The sequence below is a fragment of the Symsagittifera roscoffensis genome, chromosome 3, assembly GCF_963678635.1.
Source record: "Symsagittifera roscoffensis chromosome 3, txSymRosc1.1, whole genome shotgun sequence".
Classification (NCBI taxonomy): domain Eukaryota; kingdom Metazoa; phylum Xenacoelomorpha; order Acoela; family Convolutidae; genus Symsagittifera; species Symsagittifera roscoffensis.
Genome location: NC_087064.1, coordinates 72,045,786 through 72,063,963, shown reverse-complemented (window position 1 = coordinate 72,063,963; position 18,178 = coordinate 72,045,786). Strand labels below are relative to the sequence as shown.

At 32.4% G+C, this 18,178-nt stretch overlaps 1 protein-coding gene across 1 annotated transcript in view; it reads right to left on the bottom strand.

Annotated features, from left to right (window-relative positions):
* The window catches only part of LOC134841817 (uncharacterized), a 45,036-nt gene extending 28,491 nt beyond the window's left edge, over positions 1 to 16,545 (bottom strand). Inside the window, exons 1-2 of the mRNA XM_063857853.1 lie at positions 16,532 to 16,545; positions 1,335 to 1,582 (exon numbers count right to left, since the gene is read on the bottom strand). Coding sequence (XP_063713923.1) covers positions 1,335 to 1,582; positions 16,532 to 16,545 — 262 coding nt within the window. The remainder of the gene's footprint in view (positions 1 to 1,334; positions 1,583 to 16,531) is intronic.
* Positions 16,546 to 18,178: the final 1,633 nt, after the last annotated feature.

Genomic DNA, 18,178 nt, shown 5'->3' with positions numbered 1-18,178 from the left:
TTTCAAACCCTAATTTCAAACCCTAATTTCATTTTCAAAACCTCCTTACCACCTACCAAAAAAATGCGCCACCAAAAAAGCTGACTGGAAAGTCTTCAATGAATGCATATCCGACCGGCCTTTCTGTACTGTTATAGCAATAAGAACAAATTGGTAAAACAATGGGACTCATGGCTTGGAAGACAAATTGACAAAAATATACTGTCAGAAACAGCTCACCGATCCAAACTGCCACCCTGGATCTGTCCCCAAAACCTCCCACATGACGAAACAAAGTTGAATTTTGCTTAGAAAGAATAACAATTTTTCAAAAACTGAGGCTTCATGTTAGAATAAAGAGGATGGAAAAAAAACTTGCACGACCAAACCATATACGAAAAGAAAAACTCGCTAGCAGAAGAATCTCTTCGCTACAGGAGTACCTCAGGTTTTTACAAAAGAATGAGCCATTCCCAGACCAAATGTACGTAAAGGACAAAAATTACAATAAAAAAACAGCATGTAATGACCAGCAGGAGTCTGAACTCATCAATGTGTTCTTCTCGAAATTATTTTTACAAGAAGGCAAAAGTACTTCCCACAACTATAAAATTTCATGACCTGACTTCATGCAAGTGACGGAAAAAGAGTTAAACCAAAATTAAACCTAATAAAGCTACGGCGTAGGCCAACGATAAAAACAGTCAAACAAAAAGTGTAAATGTTCTAAAGGACCTGGGGGTCTTGATGTCCTGCAACCTATCATGGAGCAAACAATGCAGCAGGCGAACTCTCAAGGGTTGAAAATCTTAGTACTTCTCGATGAGAAACACATTCAAAAAAGCAACTATGAAAACAAAACTCAAAGCTCATTTGGGATATGTTGTCCCTATACTATCATAACCCTCAAATGCCGACATAAATTTTTTTTTCAAGGATATGAAACTGCTGCATCGACCACAAAGCGAGACTGCTTCGTACAAAATTCTACCGCTATCCATGGAGATGGAACTGCATGATGTCTTAAACTATATTTCTGTGCTACAAGGAAACTACATAACTGATGATATGCCTGCAATATCCAGTTGTGGGTGTTCAACACGACATCAAACTGAGTTCTGACGACATTGCTGAGCATAGTACAGAGAAGTGTAAATTAGATGGGGTAAAGGACAAAAATACAATCACAAGGCTATATCAAGCGCTCTTTCGAGAAAAATTACACGAGGTTTACTAATGCACATAGAAAGTGCTATGCACTTGTGGTACCTGCAACAACCTGAAAAAACTCAATTTTTGGACAACTGCAAACTGAGGGGTTAAATTTTGGACAACTGTTCTTAAGCCTTTAATACTACTACTACTACTACTACTACTACTACTACTACTACTACTACTACTACTCCTACTACTACTACTAATACTACTACTACTACTACTACTACTACTACTACTACTACTACTACTACTACTACTACTACTACTACTATTACTACTATTACGACTACTACTACTACTACTACTACTACTACTACTACTACTACTATTAAGACTACTACTACTACTACTACTACTACTACTACTACTACTACTATTACTACTCCTATTAATTTAACTATTAAGCATATCCAAAAAGAAGTTACGGTCCACCTAAATTTTGAACTCAATATTGCTTTCATCTAGAAAAATTCTGGGAAACACTTCTTGCGTGTCAGATGAGAAAATTATTTTGAAATTTTTGATTTTATCCAAATACTCCAAAAACTTTGTAAAAGTCCCGTACCGAAACTGCTAACTTTATTTTAAAATTGTTTTTCTGATTGTCAAAATTTTTTTCCAAAACCCCTCTGATTTCAAACTGTTTTTGTTCTAGCCTCTTTGGAAAATTTTTGAGCTTTGATTATGTCTATCAACAACTTTTCCAATCTCTGGAGCTGCAAATTTGCCTGCTCCGTTTTTTTTTTGCAGCTGGGACTATTTATTTCTGAATGAATGGGGATTGCAGTTGTCACAATAATTTGAGCAAGAGCATCAAAACATCTCCCACGCTCCCTTGGGTGTCCACCAAAAACTGGAAGTTGGCTGAAGTTTGGCTGATAACTATCCGACATTTTGCAGAACAAGAGAACAGTAGTATTTTTTGTATCTCCTTAATAGTCTTTTTTTTTTTGTAGAACCTGCAGTATGTGTTTGTTCTACTTTCTTGCTATGAAAAGAGTTTTTCAAACAAATTTTCAATCGTAGATTTGAAAAGGACTGATAATTCACGTACTGTCCTGTAGATTTTATGCCTCCATTTTTTATACTTTGTAAATGAAGGGAATACAACGTAGTGTAGGGGTTTTTATATCACCTACTTTTCTACACTCTATAAAGTCACTATATATCCTCAGGAAATGTTTTCTTAGAATATCGTGAGGCTGCTGAAAATAACCGGTCCTTTTCCACTCATTATAGCATCTCTATGATTTTGTTCTAAGTCACAAACAAAGGCGTGACTCAAAAAATGTTGATTCTCAGGTAAAGAACGGTTTTCTTTTGTGTAACCTCATCTACTGAAATATAAATTCCGTTCTATTCGAATTTTTGTGCACTTAAAATTTTTCGATGTTTCTTTTTTGTGGCTACAATTATATAAAAAAAAATTGGATAAAATATCAGGTTCAAATTGTATCGGGTAATTTTTTTCATCAGAGCTTTCTCTCATATCGATTAGAGTAAACCCTTCCTTCAATAGCAATTTGGTATAGTGAAGGTTTTAACAATTCATAATTAGCAACCTCCTCTTCACATCTAAGATTTGTTTGTTCAGTTGGAGCACTTTTAAAAAGAAAGTAAGACTGCTACTCGGATAATAATCAAAAGAAGCTTTAAAAACTAGCTTGACAGTGGGAAAATCTACAGCTAATGACCAATGAAAGTTGAAAAAAAATTGTTTTGCCACTAATCTGAACATTTCCCTGACGTTTTCAGCAAATTTTCTAGGAACTTTTGCTTTTTAAGATCTTTGATATTTTCTGTCCTAGATTTTTGTGTATATATTGCAAAAATTTCAAATTTTTTTTTTATTTTTTTCAAAAATGAACCTTGTTTTTTGATGTTCTCAATCTATCTCAAACTTTGCGTTTATGTTTCATATGTTTGATAAACTTTTCCAATAAATCTAATAACGCGACAATTCTTTTTAGACACAAGTTGAGGTTATTTCTGAATTGTTTTTCACCATAATCTTCTATGTAGCAGTAACTTGGTTGGCTATATGATTCAATAGCCCTTTCTGCAAATGCAGTTTTTGTTCCATTCATTGTTGAATTAATGTGAATGTTCTTCTCCTTAAATTTTTTTCGAATTCCTCCATTTTCTGTTTTTTAATGACCCACAAACTTTGGGAGTGTTTTTCCGAGAAAAGTTGTTTGAAAGCTTGCTAAGGATATTTGGAAAAGTCTGTCTTCATTATTTAAACTTGCCAACTTGTCTGCAAAATAACAATCCATACACCAGATTTAAATGTTAAAATTTCAAAAGTCAAAATTGTCTCATGTTGAACCAAATTTTTGGATGAGTTGACTTGTTTTCTAAGAATAGTTTTACTTTCTTTTTTGAAACTTCATTTTCTTCAAGTTTTTGAAAGAACCTGGAGAAAACAATCTTTTAATTCTTTATAGATTTTGACAGTTATTCAAGTTCTTCTGACTTCTGATTTAGCAATCTTCTTGATAACAATTCAAATTTAATTTGAATTGCCTCAATTTGGTTTAAAAAATTTGAAACCTTTCACTTTAGTGCACACACAAAGTCTAAAGTAGACTTTTTTGTACCTCGATAATTCAGTATCATCTTGATTGACTGGTTCACTCTAATTCTAGGACAACTAATAGACAAATCAACAATATGCTTATTGTTACCTAATTTCAACCTTGCGTTTACAGCACTGTGAATAGAATTTTTTGGTACAACCTCCTCTTTTTGCTGCTTTTGTATTAATTTTGTTTTTTGAGGAAGCGTAATAGGTGATTAATAAATTAAGTACGGAATTAAAATTTGTTCCAAACGATGACTGAAATCTCTTGGATATTTCAAAATGTATCCTTTTTGAGTTGTCTTAGGAAACTTTTTGGAAAAAAATTGAAGAATAGAGACGTATTGTATACTCATTGTCCGAAAAATTTATCTCTATATAAGCTAGTAAACAAGGATTTGTTTGAACTGAGTAACTTTTGGAACAACATCCAAGTTGATTAACTGTTTTTAAATTTAAAATAATAAGTAAATGACCATATGAAATAGATAAGGAATCTTGATAACGCTCTTTTAATTGAGATCCGAGACATATTTGTTAACTTAATCTTTGTAAGAGTTTAAGGTCTTTTTCATGCATTTGATTATAAAGAGAGTGATAATGTTGATGAAAGTTTTAAAAATATATCAAAAATTGGTTCAAATGTGCCAATTGTGAACCAACCAAAAAAAACATGTGGTTTTCCAGATCAACTAGGAACAATTATTCGGTAGTTTTTATTTTAGTCTTAGCGTTAGAGAAAGTGAAATAAGACCGACTGTACTTGAAATTCTAGCTACACCTACTGGTGTTTCTTCTCACGTTGTGGATAAAATTATTAGAACAATCGCACTTAATAGCATCTAAACTATAGCTAATTTTTTTTACAGAAAATTTTGAAGGGGTCGATTACAAAACGTCCAAACATTTTCCATGATTTTTAAAAAAAAGAAATTTCATTAATTTACTGGTTTCTCTTATCGGTCAACCATCTTAAGTCTAAAATGAAAAGGGTGACACTCATTGCGAAAAATCCGCAAAATTTTTAATTTTTTTGTAAGTTTGGTGGAGTCATTTGCCTATATTTTTATTAGAAAAAAGTAATTTGATTTTTTTCCCAAAGAATCAGCAAAACTTGTAATTTGTTGTCCAATCGAGCAATGTTGATCCATTGTTTTTCTCTATCATCGGTTGGAGTAAAGTTAGTGATTGCCTAGACAATCTTGTTAATTGAGAATTTTTATTAGAGGGATAAGATCCAATGTACTTGAACTTGAGCTCAGATATTTTTTCAATAAATTATGGGAATTAGAAAACTACTTTTTTTGCACTCGTTAGCTTATTTACATCTGAAAATGAAGCAGTTGTCGTTTCTTTCCACATACCCAATACTGGCTACCCATACTGTCGTTTCTTCACGCGTTGTGGATAACATTATTCGAATGATCGCACATGATGTCATCAAAACTAAATTTTAAATTAGTTCTTACAAAAAATTATATTGATTAGTTAAAAAATCATCATATTTTTGATCTGTAAGCAAATGTTTTTCATTCAGCACAGTGAAAAGTTTTTGGACGAAGAAATGTGTAGTTGCTTCACCTCTATTGATAATCTTTGTCTTCGATTATCAAAATTCAAACTTCTGGGCCAACGTAGAGATCCATGTTTTCTATCTTTATTTGCAAAATGTTTTACAAAATGTTACATTTTTTATAACTTTTGAAAAAATTTTGATTCTGAGGCTACTAATTGTTCTAAATGTTTTTACAAATTCTGTATATTTTTCGTGTTCGCTTATCCAATTGATTCCAAGGAGATGCTTTGTACACACAATTTGAGTTTTTTGGAAAAGTTTAGGAATGCCCCTTGCATTGTTCATCTTAATGAATTCCTACTTCTTCCAAATTTTTCTTTTCAGCGCAATTATTAACCAATACAACCAGACTCAAGGTTTCAATTGTTTTCTCTATTTTTTGTGAAAATGAACAACAATGATCGAACAATGCTTATTTTGATAAAGAAAATGTTTTAGCTTATGGAAACAAAGTGAGCTTGTCACACGACCAAAAAATTTGGAAAATATGAACACCGAAGTGTAGGCACAAAATGACATTATCCAAGCCCTTTTTGTGTAGAAGCTTCCACATATCAAGCAGAATCTTGTAGTAGAAGTTGCTTCAAGTCTAAATATCTTCGAGTTTAGAAAAAAACCATACATGATATTCTGTATCGAACTGAATCACCATACGGATATTGTTTGTTCATTTCTCTCAAATTTGAAACAAATTAAGTACAAGGAGGTTACAAAAGTACAAAAGGCTAGTCAACACAAAATTTCTGAGAAATTCATTCAATGTCTTCACTTTCAGTTTCTATAGTGCATTCATCAAAAATATTGCATGTTTTTTTGAATGTTTCTGCATAAGTTAGTAATGAAGGAAGTTTGTCAAAAATTTTGTCAAATCCTTCCTTTTGATTGTTTTTTCATTGAAACCCGTTTCTACGATTTCTATATGATCTATTTTTTTGTTAGCTATCATAATCCGAAGTAAGTTTTTCTTCTTCCAATGTGCAGAGTGCACTAAAAATGAGATATTTGCAAATCTTCATCCAAAATCTATAAGATTGGTAAGTTATGTGACAGAGAGCGTAACTTTCTGGGGACTTTTTATTGTAAATAAGTATGAATAATTCCCAGTTCTTTGTGATATTTCAAAAAAAATTAACTTTCCGCTCATACTGTTAAAATTGAAAACTATGAGAAAATGATATCAGAGGACAAACATTTGACTTACAAGACAAAATTAGGAATAATATTTAAACTAAGTGCAGGTTACAGGTTTTGGACAGTTTTTTGGTTTTGTTCAAAGATTACTTGAATTAGGCAACTTGTTTCATTGCTTCATTCTCTATTGCAGTGACGAATCGAATCTGAATGAAAAAAAAACTTATTGACTGGTGGTGATTGTGACACACACTTTTCTTCTATTGTAAATTGCTATGTCATGCCTTTCGTTCCAAATCTTTTTGTCTCAGGATTAGGAATAACAGTATTTCTAAATGCCGAAACTTTTTCTCGTTTTTTTCAACAATATTGACTTTCTGTCACCTATCGAGTTATAACAGCTCTCTTTTTTGATTAGTTGGAGCCGGTTCCAAAATAATTTTTTTTGCAGGATTTTTCAACCAAACAAATCTCCCAATTTTTTTTTTGGTTTTTCTAAGTTTCAATAAAAATAAGACTAGTGTCGTTTCTGAAGACTGATAGGATAAAGAAAAAAAAACAAAAAATAATTTTAGGTTGAACTGAAAAAAGGAGTATTCAATATGAGTCATTCAATTAACTGCAAGAGGAAAAAGCGTGAGTTTTAAACTTTTGTCTAAATCTTCCAAATATGGAAACTGAGTGAGCCTTATTTCTTCTAATTGAAAAATTTGTCAGGCAAGAATCTTTATTTTGGATGATCAAACTCTTCCCAGTTTTTCTTTGGATCTTGAGGTCATAAAAAAGATTAGCTTTTGGTTTCTGTTTCTATTGGTTTTTACTAAAAATACATAGTATACAAGATAAAGGTATCTCTACCCACATTTCTTACCGTTCTGTTGTTGATTGTAATTTCCATATATTTCCAGTTAGTTCATCTTTCCATCAACTTTTACATCAATTGGCAAAATTTCGATTTACATAACTAATAAGTGATTGCTTTTACACGCTGTACAAGTACAGATTTCATAAGAATGTTAGATCATCAAGTTATGAAACTTTTGGTCGTTTTATTCGCGCAGTTCATCACATTTTGCAATGCAAATGCGCAGAAAAATGGCATGCCATGCCGGGAAAAGAGTATTGGGTGAATTTTTTTAAACGGAAAAATCAGTATTCTAACCAGAAACATGCTTCCAACCGAACCATTGGATCAGCATTACAAGAAAAATGTTCTTAAATTACAAAAATCATAAAGTGAACCTGATTTGTTGAAAAACACTTACTGCTTTTTGATGGAGGTGTATTTGGAAAAAAGACCAATATATAAAAATTTGAAATAGTTTGATAACCTACCTGTTTTTTGTCTCTTATGTGCTCAAGGATACTCAAATTATTAGAAGTAAACAAAAAAAATCATTTTCTCCTAGTAACTGCGGAAAATCATTCAAAAATTATCATCAGGATGTGCAAGTTTTTTTAAAAAGGGTTTTCAAGAAAATGAGCGAAGCATTCAAGTTTTGCATTAATAAGCAAAAATTTTTCAGTTTTTTCAACATGATACAGAAGTTTTCCAATTTCCACTGTAACTAAAAACAGTTCAATTTTTTTAACACGATGCAACAAATGGTTCTTTTTTTTCTGCAAAATGCAAAAAAGGTTTCAATTGCTTAAAAAATACGTAAAAATATCAAAATTTTTTGAGTGGGTTAAGAATGGTTTTGTACTTGTATGCTAAATTATTTGTGTTTTCTCTACCATAAGTGCAAAAAATGTTCAAAACTTTAATATGTTTGCATACTTTTTGCCGCTAATTTAAATTATTTTTTAATGTTTTTTCCCGATAAACTGAAATGTTTTGCACTTAATACTCAACTATTCCCATAGTCAAAATCAAAATGGAAAAATCCGATAATCACAATAAAGGAATTAAATATCAAACAACAATTGCTCACATAAAGTTTAATCAAAGAAGCTTCGAGCTGCAGAAGATGTGATGGTGTTATTAATAGACCCCGCTTCCTCCAAAGAACAGAGGAAATCATCTTCTGATTGCACATTAATATCGTAACCAGGAACCTCGGGTTAGTCCAATCTAACCTGCTCAACGACTTGTCTCATCATCTGCATTGTTCCACGTTGATTTTCATTGATTGCTACTTGCATTTGGTGATAACCGTTGAGACCTCTTCTCATGATTTCAACCATGTACCAAACTTGAATATGGATATCTATTTGTGCCAAAAAAATCTCCATTAGTGCCAAGAAAACGCCCAAAGTTTCTCGCATTTGAACACTACCAAGTACAAAGGATTACTGTTATACATTGAGAAAATCAAAAATCTTTTGCAGTAATAAGTTAAAATAGTTAAAGAAACGGAGTAAAATTCAGAAAAAAAGAATAATTTGTAGCTGAGAGAAGAGTAATTTTTGGCATTTGGGTTAAAAATTAAACAACTTTTACCTAAAAAATGAGGATTATTTCTTTTCAAATGTTTGAGTTCAACCAATTTTGTTTATTTGGCATGTGGTCATGTCCAATCAATTGGTTTGCAACTTTTTATATAAAATGGCTCGTCCAATCAGAGTGAAAGTTCTTTTTTAGGAAAATTTCGTTTGCACTCACAAAATCTTATTTTTGTTTTTGTGACTGTCGGATCTAAGATATATTACGTTTTAATGACCAAAGTTTTCCAAATAAAAAAGAAGCATGCGCGAAAGAATTAGCAAAACTAAATGAACACAAATTAATTGCTGTAAGCATAAGAAAGATGGCCGATATAATTAACGAAAGAAAAAAATTATAACAAGTAATATTTCTGCAAGTATTTTCATCAAATCAATGGAAGTTTTCCACAAAATCAATGAGAAAGTGCTGTTTACTGAGATGACAGTTAAGTTTGTTGATTTTGATAAAAAACTGAGAAGATAGCAAAAATTTGATGAATTTTTCAAAGCAAAAACCTGGAAATCATATCATATACCGAACCTAATCCGACCAAATTTCGTTACTCATCCGTAAGTTTTAGGCTCTGATATGCAACCTTTTTTTGAATACTTTTTTAAGATTCCTTTAATTAGATGGAGAACACTGTTCACAGTATAAGCGTCAAAGAACAAAATTTATAAAAAAAACAAGAGTTAACGTCTTTGTGATGAATTAGAAAATCAAAAAAAATTTCTCGTACAGCAAACCGAAAAAATTCAAGTGTTTTTTGATTGACATTTACTTTCCAAGTAGTTTTAGAAACGCTTCCAAAATGAATATTAAATCATTTTGAATTTTGCTCGATCCTGATTGGTTGATTTTGAATATCATCAGCAATTTTTTCAAGCATTAGCGAAACAAAACTTACTCTTTCTGATTTTACTTCTATACATTGTATCACAACTTGAAAAAATTTTTTCAATTTTACTGAACCTTTCAAAGTAAGTATAAATAGGATTTCTGGGACATTTTAAATCTCCCATTTTAATGTATTGAAGTGAAAACTCCTAATTGCTTTGGTACCTAATAAATGTCCCAATTTTAAAAAACCGTCTCTGAATAGAAACGAGAAAGAGAAATTTGGCGCCTGCATCAAAGAAAACAGGAGATCTGATGCAGCTCGGCATCAGAAAATTGTACTAAGGGAGTTATTTCTTGTCCTTATTAAAAGTGTTCACTTGCAATGAGCAAGAAATGAACTGCCATGTGACAAAAAAAACGTGTTAAGCAAAATCCAGGCTATCAACTATATGTTTCTTGTGTGAAAAAGGATTTCCAGTTACTACTAGCAGAACTATTCTACAGCATCGGAGAAAAGAAAATGATGCGAAACAACAAAACTCCAGCGATACTGTAGCGGACTTGGACAAGATAGTCGAGGAGAATAAAGATGGGTATAACCGAAGAGCGAATTAAGTTTTGTCATTTTTTTGCTGAAAAAATGGAAAACATAGATGGAAAATGGGAAGACATAAAGTGTTAAATTTCCAATTGTCCAAGTAGGATGAAAACATTTTTCACGAAAAGCTCAATTAAGTTTTCAACAAGATGGAAACCGCTGCAAAGAAAACAAAATTGCACTTAGTTTTGTTCTTTGTTATGTCAAAACGAAAAAATAGTGTTACTGCTACGCACGCGAAAACAAAACTTTGTTTGAGAAAAAGACATTTTCTGCGTACGAATGCGGAGTTAAATACAATCCGGGGAAAACTCGAAGAATTTGGTTTCGTGAAGCAATGTATCCTAGAACGTCATAACAAAAAATGGGGCTTCGAAATGATAATCAATGCGAAAATCAATTATTGAAAAATCATTCGGTAATTTGTCTCTTATAGATGAAAGAGAAACAATCATGTAAAGATTTTTTTGGTTTTTTCCTTGGGCTAACAATGTAATGGCACGGAATGCTAACTTTGATTTTCATCTATCTCGAATCTATAAATTTTTTTGTTCAAAACCTGGTTATCATCCGAAAATTTCCGTGGAGAGTACATTAACGATTTTGCTCTTGTCGAGGAAACAGTTAAACGCAACTTGTTCTTTACAATTTTGACATTCAAGAAGAATAATAGGTTGGGTAATCAGACAAAGTACATTAAAATTTCATACAACTGTAAAGTTGCTAAGATTCAAACATCATATCTTTCATACGAACGATTTTCATACTTTCTTCGAATGCATTTCGATGTCTCAGCTTGGAAATTTTCGTCAAAAAGTTATTGATTGGTAAACACGGACCTTGTATTGGTAAACACGGACCAATTTCCTTTTTCAATATCTTCGAACTGGCAAGATGAACCACTGTTCTAGAAAAAAAATTCCGGAACTCATTTTATCTGCTTTTGTTTCCAATTTAAAATTTCTGGCTGAAAAAAAGCGGGCTACAAAAAAAGAATTAGTTTTCAAAAAAAAGGAAACACCATTAATGATTGAGGGAAACCACCTTTTTGTTAAAGTGAATGGCAGAAATTTGACTCAAATATTAGAAGTGTTCGTGTATAAAGTTAAATTGCTATGAAAAGACTGTTCTTGTTTTTTGAGTCAAAAACCTCATCAAATCATGTTTGACTCATGTGATAAAGCAATCGAACTAACTATTAATAAAATTTTCGAATCTTTGAAAATTGGATATACTCAGTTTCTCGATTTAATGATTGATTCGACAGTCCAGACAAGCATGAATGTAGGGAGTTGTCACCATAGGATTACTTTTTTGTTTAGCAAATTGAGAAACAAAAAACCCTCAGAAAAAAATTCAATGGCCACCAAAAACTAGTGAATGGAGGACTTAAAGAAAAAACTGGTTAATGGAGATCAAAATGCGTTGTAAAAACGCGTTTTTGTTCAACTCCACCAACACGATAAAAAAGTTACTCATATTTTAAAAACATCCGGGAACAACACAACATGGCTACTTCCAAAGCCCTTTTACGATGATATAAAAAGAAAGATGTTGTTCCTTCGCGAATTCCTGCAAAAAAAGATAGGGTTCTATCATAAAAAAAGCCTCGACGTTTTGAAACTGGGATGGACGCTTACGAGTCTAGCAAAAACAGCTTACACAAACAGACAAACCGCAAGACCTAACCGTTCTTTGGAGATGATAAGGATGTCTATAACCGTCAAACGCAAGGCAATTGTTGAAATTGATGCAAATCAGTTATATTCAATCTGAATGTGTCAAGAGATGCCATCCGGAAATTACACAAAATTGGGGGAGAGACTGAAACTGAATGATTCAAGGCCAAAAACAGCTGAACAAGAAACTCCGAGGATACGGTTTTGTCCTTCTATGAAAAACCAAGATGAAACCGTAAAACTGAGAGTCTCACACGATTGGAAAGCGAAAAAATGGACTCTCCTTGTTAATGGCTGCTCGCAAAAATTGGAGGAAAAAAACTGAAGCAAAATTATGGAAGTCCGGCGATACTGAACAAGATAGTAGAGGAGGAAGAAAAAATGGAGAAAAATGAAGAAGATACAACATTTGGAACCAACAACATTTAATGGTTGGTTTTCTGCTGGATACAACACTTGGAACTTCCAAAAGTCCAAAATAGATACTACAGATATAAGCAAACAGCTCAATGAATTTTTCTTTAAGATGGAATCCGCTGCAAAATCAATATTGCACTTAGATGTGTTCATCGTAATCTCGAAACCGGGAATTTTGATACTACGCACACAAAATCAATACTTTGTTTGAAAAAGCGCAATTTTTGTTTATGAGCGTGGATTTAATTACAACCCGGATATCAGTCAAAAATATTGATATTGTGCAGCAGTGTAGTTTTGAACGTCAATAAAAAATGGAGTCAATAAATAATATGATGGGAAGATTCTGTGTTACCGGAGCCTTTACTGAAAAAGTCTTTACCGTGTGTTTTCAATGCTTTTGCACGAACATGGTAATTTTGATGCCCATCTATCTCAATTGTTTAAAGAGTTCATTTCAAGGTTTAGTTATCATCACGGAAATATTTAAGCGCAACATGTTCCTCTACGACTTTGACATTCAAGAAGGAGAATATGTTGGGAAATTAGACAAAATATAGAAAAATTTCATACAACTGTAAAATTGCTAAGATTCAACCTTCATATCATCCATAGGAATGATAATTATACTATCTTCAAACGCTTTAGATGTCCCAGATGTGACATTTTTTTCAATAAAACTCACAATTTCAACAAACTTTTTTTGATTTGTAAAAAGGTGGAGTGCGATATATCTTTACCAAAAAAGGGGTAAACTTTATGGGAAACAAAATTTGAGACTCGCGAAGGATTCAACATACCTTACGCAGAAGAGAATTTAAAAAAAGGTCGCAAATTACGACTTTGAATCGTTTTGCGTTTTCCTTGAAGGACTAAAAGCAACCAAAACAACAAAGGGTTTTGGTAAACATGTATCGATTTCTCTTTGAATACCTGCAAATTCGCAAAATGAAGCAATTTTTCGAAGGAATATGGTCCGGAGCCCATTATATTTGCTTTTGTAACCCAATTAAAAATTCTGGCTGAATGAAGCGAGCTACAAATAAAAAACCCATTTTCAAAAATGAAAACACCCTCAATGATTCAGTCAAATAAGTGAATGACAGAGTTTTGACTAAAATATTAGAAGTGTTCGTGCATATAAAGGAATGCATTGAAAAGGGCGAAGAAGATAAACTTTCTAAACAGTTGTTGACTTCGGTCAAAAAATCACATAAACAATTCCAAACAAAACTGAGAACGCTATGTTAATAATCCACTTCTTCTGGGTTTCAAAACGGGAGATACAATCTTAGTCTTCATTTGATTCCGATCTAAAATCATATTTGATACCGTTCTTTATTTGTGATAAAGAAATGGAACCAACATTTATTTAAAAGCAAACAAGTTTATGTCTTTCAAGTTAAGACATCATTATTATCTCGATATAATGAAATGTCTGGCTGTGGCGAAAATCTTGGACTCAATGCTAAAAATCTATAAGTCAAATCAAACAATCGAACTTTTAACTTACGAGTGGTTCCACAGCTCAGACAAGCTTGACTGTACGGAATTACCACCATAGGGTTCTTTTTCAAACAAAGGAAGAAATAACAACCCTACTGAAAAAGATTTCAATGATTACCAAAAACTGGTTAAATGAGGACTTGTGACAAATTGCGTTGAAAAAAATTCATTTTCGATCAACTTCACCAACAGAATTCGAAAGTTGTTCTGTTTTGAAAATCATCCGGGAAAAACACAACAGGGCTACTTTCAAAGCCTTCTTACGAAAACATAATAACAAAAAAGTTGTTCTTTCTCTGGATGTAATTGAAATTGATAGAAAAATTGATAGATTTCAACCATAACACAATTCATGACGTATTGGAATTGGGATGAATGCTTCCGAGTCTAGCAAAGATCTGCTTTCAATAATCGACAAACCGCAACATCTACCCGTTCTTTGAATGTTATAGGGCTGTGTAAGAGAAAATTAGAAAAAAATTTGACCGGTGGACTATCAACAATTCTTAAGCGAAAAGAAGTTGTCGATATAAATAATCTTAATTCGTCAATATTGTGCCAGACAATTGATGCAAAGGATGCAAGTCCGTTATATCTAATCTCAATGTGTCAAAAAATGCCAACTGGAAATTACACAAGTTGGCAGTTAGACTCTGAAACTGAAAGATCGAAGGCTAAAAATAACAGAGCAAGAGCTTCTGAGAACAATGTCTTTTTTATCAAGAATCAAGACTAGAGTTTTTACGCGATTGGAAAGCAGAAGAAAATTGACAGTTTCCATTTTGAAGGCTACTGCAATCACTGTGAAATGGGCTGCTACTATCACTTCTGCTTCTTGCAAAAAACACGTTCATCATTGTCAGATCAAGATAATGAATTAGGAAATGAGGAAAGGGAAATAGATGAGTTAAGGAGAGAATATACAAAAAAAGGCTACAACAAACAGGAAATGTGGATAGGGGGATTTTAAAAGAAATGATACAATCAAGAAACATTTCAAGTCAGTTTTTCACATATAAAACCCCCAACTACTCATTCCATACTGAAACAAATACAGAATGGAACCATTTTTGATTATGTCCAATGTACTTTGATAGTTCCCGACGAGTTGAAATACAAAATTTTCATTTTTTTTTGCAATTAACAAAAACATTGTTGACTTGTGTTGGAATGATACTGGACAACAAATGAAAAACTATTCCGAAGATATTAGTTTTCGAATAATCTATAAGTGTTGATATTTTCTAGCTGTATATTGGAAAATGGCACAATAATCACTCCCCTTTTTAACTTCAATTTAGTACTTGGGCCTTAATGTGCAAAAGTCTATCGGTTTGTTCAGCGCACACCTAGGAAGTGCTTCAACAAGTTTGTTTTTATCTGTTATTGATGCTCAACAAGGAGAAGATAATCGACACTCTGAAGTTGTTGTTAGTACGGGTGGGCAGATCGAGACACACAATAATCAAGTATGGCGGCGATGAAAAACACGAAGCAAAATACTTCCATTCAAAAAACACCTAAGAGAAGCAGACGTGTTGAAATCAACCATTGAACATAGAAAATCAGTTACTTAAAAAGTTTCCATTTTTCAATATGCCAAACTCAGATTGTAGGAGTTATACTACGAATTGTTTCAGAAGTATTGACATTTCAACAAAATTGGGGAACTGGAGATAGACACGGACTCTTTGTATCTCAAATTAGCAGAAAAGAATTTAACTGAATGTTTTTCGCCTGATGGTACGTAAGTTTTGTCACAATGACTGCAAATATGACTTTATAGCTTATGCAAAGAGTATTTTGCCCCTCGTACATGCTGCGCTGTTCATAAAAAACCATACACGATGAACAGAAGTTCAAAAAAAAATTATAAAAAACTGCTCCTTCGATAGTAAGGATGACAAATTAACAAATAGTAGCAAAAGAGTCAACAAAAACTGTTGAAAATACTGGAAATGGACCCATGTCTGAATACAAACATGATCTTGGCCTGGGTCCAAATTTGAAGTCGCCAAATTGTGATTTCAAAATCTCGAAACAGTGGTTTTCAGTGGTTTTCAGTGGTTTTCGGTTTATAAGATCAAACTAACAAAAATCTCAGTTAATTTCAGACAGTAAAGAAAGTTCTCAACGATGAAATTCATACAAAACCACTGAATTTGTAAATTTAGCGTGTTTATTGTAGTAAATTTCCATCCGGTGCGCTGATTTGTATACTTTCGCTGTAGTTTATGTTATTTCTCAAAAAACGTGACTTTTTTCGAGGTTTCATTATGTTACAGCGTAGTTACAGCCCATGATAATTTTGCTATTGGTAGTTTGAAAAATTTATAAATCTTGTGTTGGCTCAAATTTGATAGAGTATTATCGTGTTTTCAAGAAAAAAACTGTGAATTTTGATACAAAATTTCATACATTGACTTGTCATGAATCAAAAAATAACATCTTTCAACTTCAATCTACAGCCTACATGTAATAAATCAAGTTTTTTTAGCCAATTAGATAACGCGCGCAGAGGTTTTTTGCAAAAAAAAGGTTTCTGTAAAAAAACCAAAAAAATTACAATTTTTCTTACCATTCTCCTGCCATTACTATAACACTGAAACTTTACCAACTCTTTCCCCTATCCTTATCCATAGACTTTATACCCAATGGTTCTACCTAAATTGCTGACGCAATTTTCTCTTCCCTATCTTACAACATAGGGGTTGGCGACTGCCCCATTCTGATCAGCTCCAACATGTGCTACTTGCTATTTTGTAAAAAAAAATTCAAATTGAATTTTATTTCTCAAAAAATTTCAAACTTCCTGCATTTCTTCGATTTCTCTATAATCATTGCATCTTGGGGAAATCATACTTCAGCAGTCTGAGAAGAAAGATTTGTATCAGAAGTAGAACTTTATTAGAGCTGCTATTAGAGTATCTGCTACAAACTTGCAGCAACTATGAAAATCAACCGACAAACCGAAAATGGCTGAATTAATTGAAAGTCTTAAGTACAATGTAAAAACTTGCAGGAAAAAGCCAAATCTGCATTCTATAAGGTATGTAATACGAGAAATTTTTAATACTTCAAATCGATCTTTGAGCACGTTTTTTTCATAGTTTTTCATACTTTATCACATAAAAAAATAACAATTACTAGTGCATTCAAAATATATTTTAATGTGTTAACAACACAAGAAGTTAACTTTTTAAAAAAACTGTTCGGGAAGTTTTTAAATATCTAAGGTGGTAGACAAGTTGGATGTTAATTGTGTGAAAATTTAAGATAGATAAAAACAAAGATATGTTATTTGTTCGCAGGGTAGGTGTTTTGGCCTCCATTGGCCTCAGTTAAGTAAATAGTTTGGCCTCAATTAAGGTTCAATTCATTGTCAAGTCAGAATTTAGCAAATAAAAAAAAATTGTTTTAGCATCTTTCGTTGCTTGCGTAGTTTTTCAAAAACAAATTTTAATAGGCCGAGGGGGTGCTAGAGGCAAAACATATGAAATTGTTTGCTCTTAAAACCTAAATGCAAAATTTGAAGAAAAAAAATTAAATTTTTTTTGAAAGTTGTCAGCAGATACTCTATCCCCTACTAGGGTTTATCTACATCTTCTATAGGTGTAGGCCAGGAGGAAACAGCCTTCTATTCACTTCCTTGTCCTTCTCAATCTTTTTGTAATAGCTTTCTTCATCAATTTTAAGCTGCTATTGGACTTTGTTATACTACAAAATGAATTCAGCTAACCGATAAAATCACATGCTTCAGGTTATGAAAAAGGAACAAAAGCGTGTGTTCTTTGCAAAAAACGAGCAGGAAATAGTAATCACTGATAATGGGAATTTTTATATAATTCAATAGAGAATAGACAGTATTTTTTTGCATATAAAATGTCTGAAAAAAAATTCAAAACCAAATTGAGACGTTTGTTCGATAAGAAGACGTTTCCATGCTTCAGTTAAATTTCGTTTCAATGTCGCATCAATAAATAATAAGTCAAGAACGTTGATTCGGTTGATTTTTTGCTGTAATGGTTTTGAAAGCTAAGAACTTTTGTACAAAGCAATCTGGAAATGAAAGTATGATAATTGTCTTTTTTCTTCTGAAAAAACAAATTCAGCTAGATGATTTATTTATATTTTATAGCATCAATCAAGGCAAACCCTCTATCTTTTTACAACGTCTTCTCTTCTCAAGAGTGCATTGACATTGTGTTTTGGTGTACTGCAAATA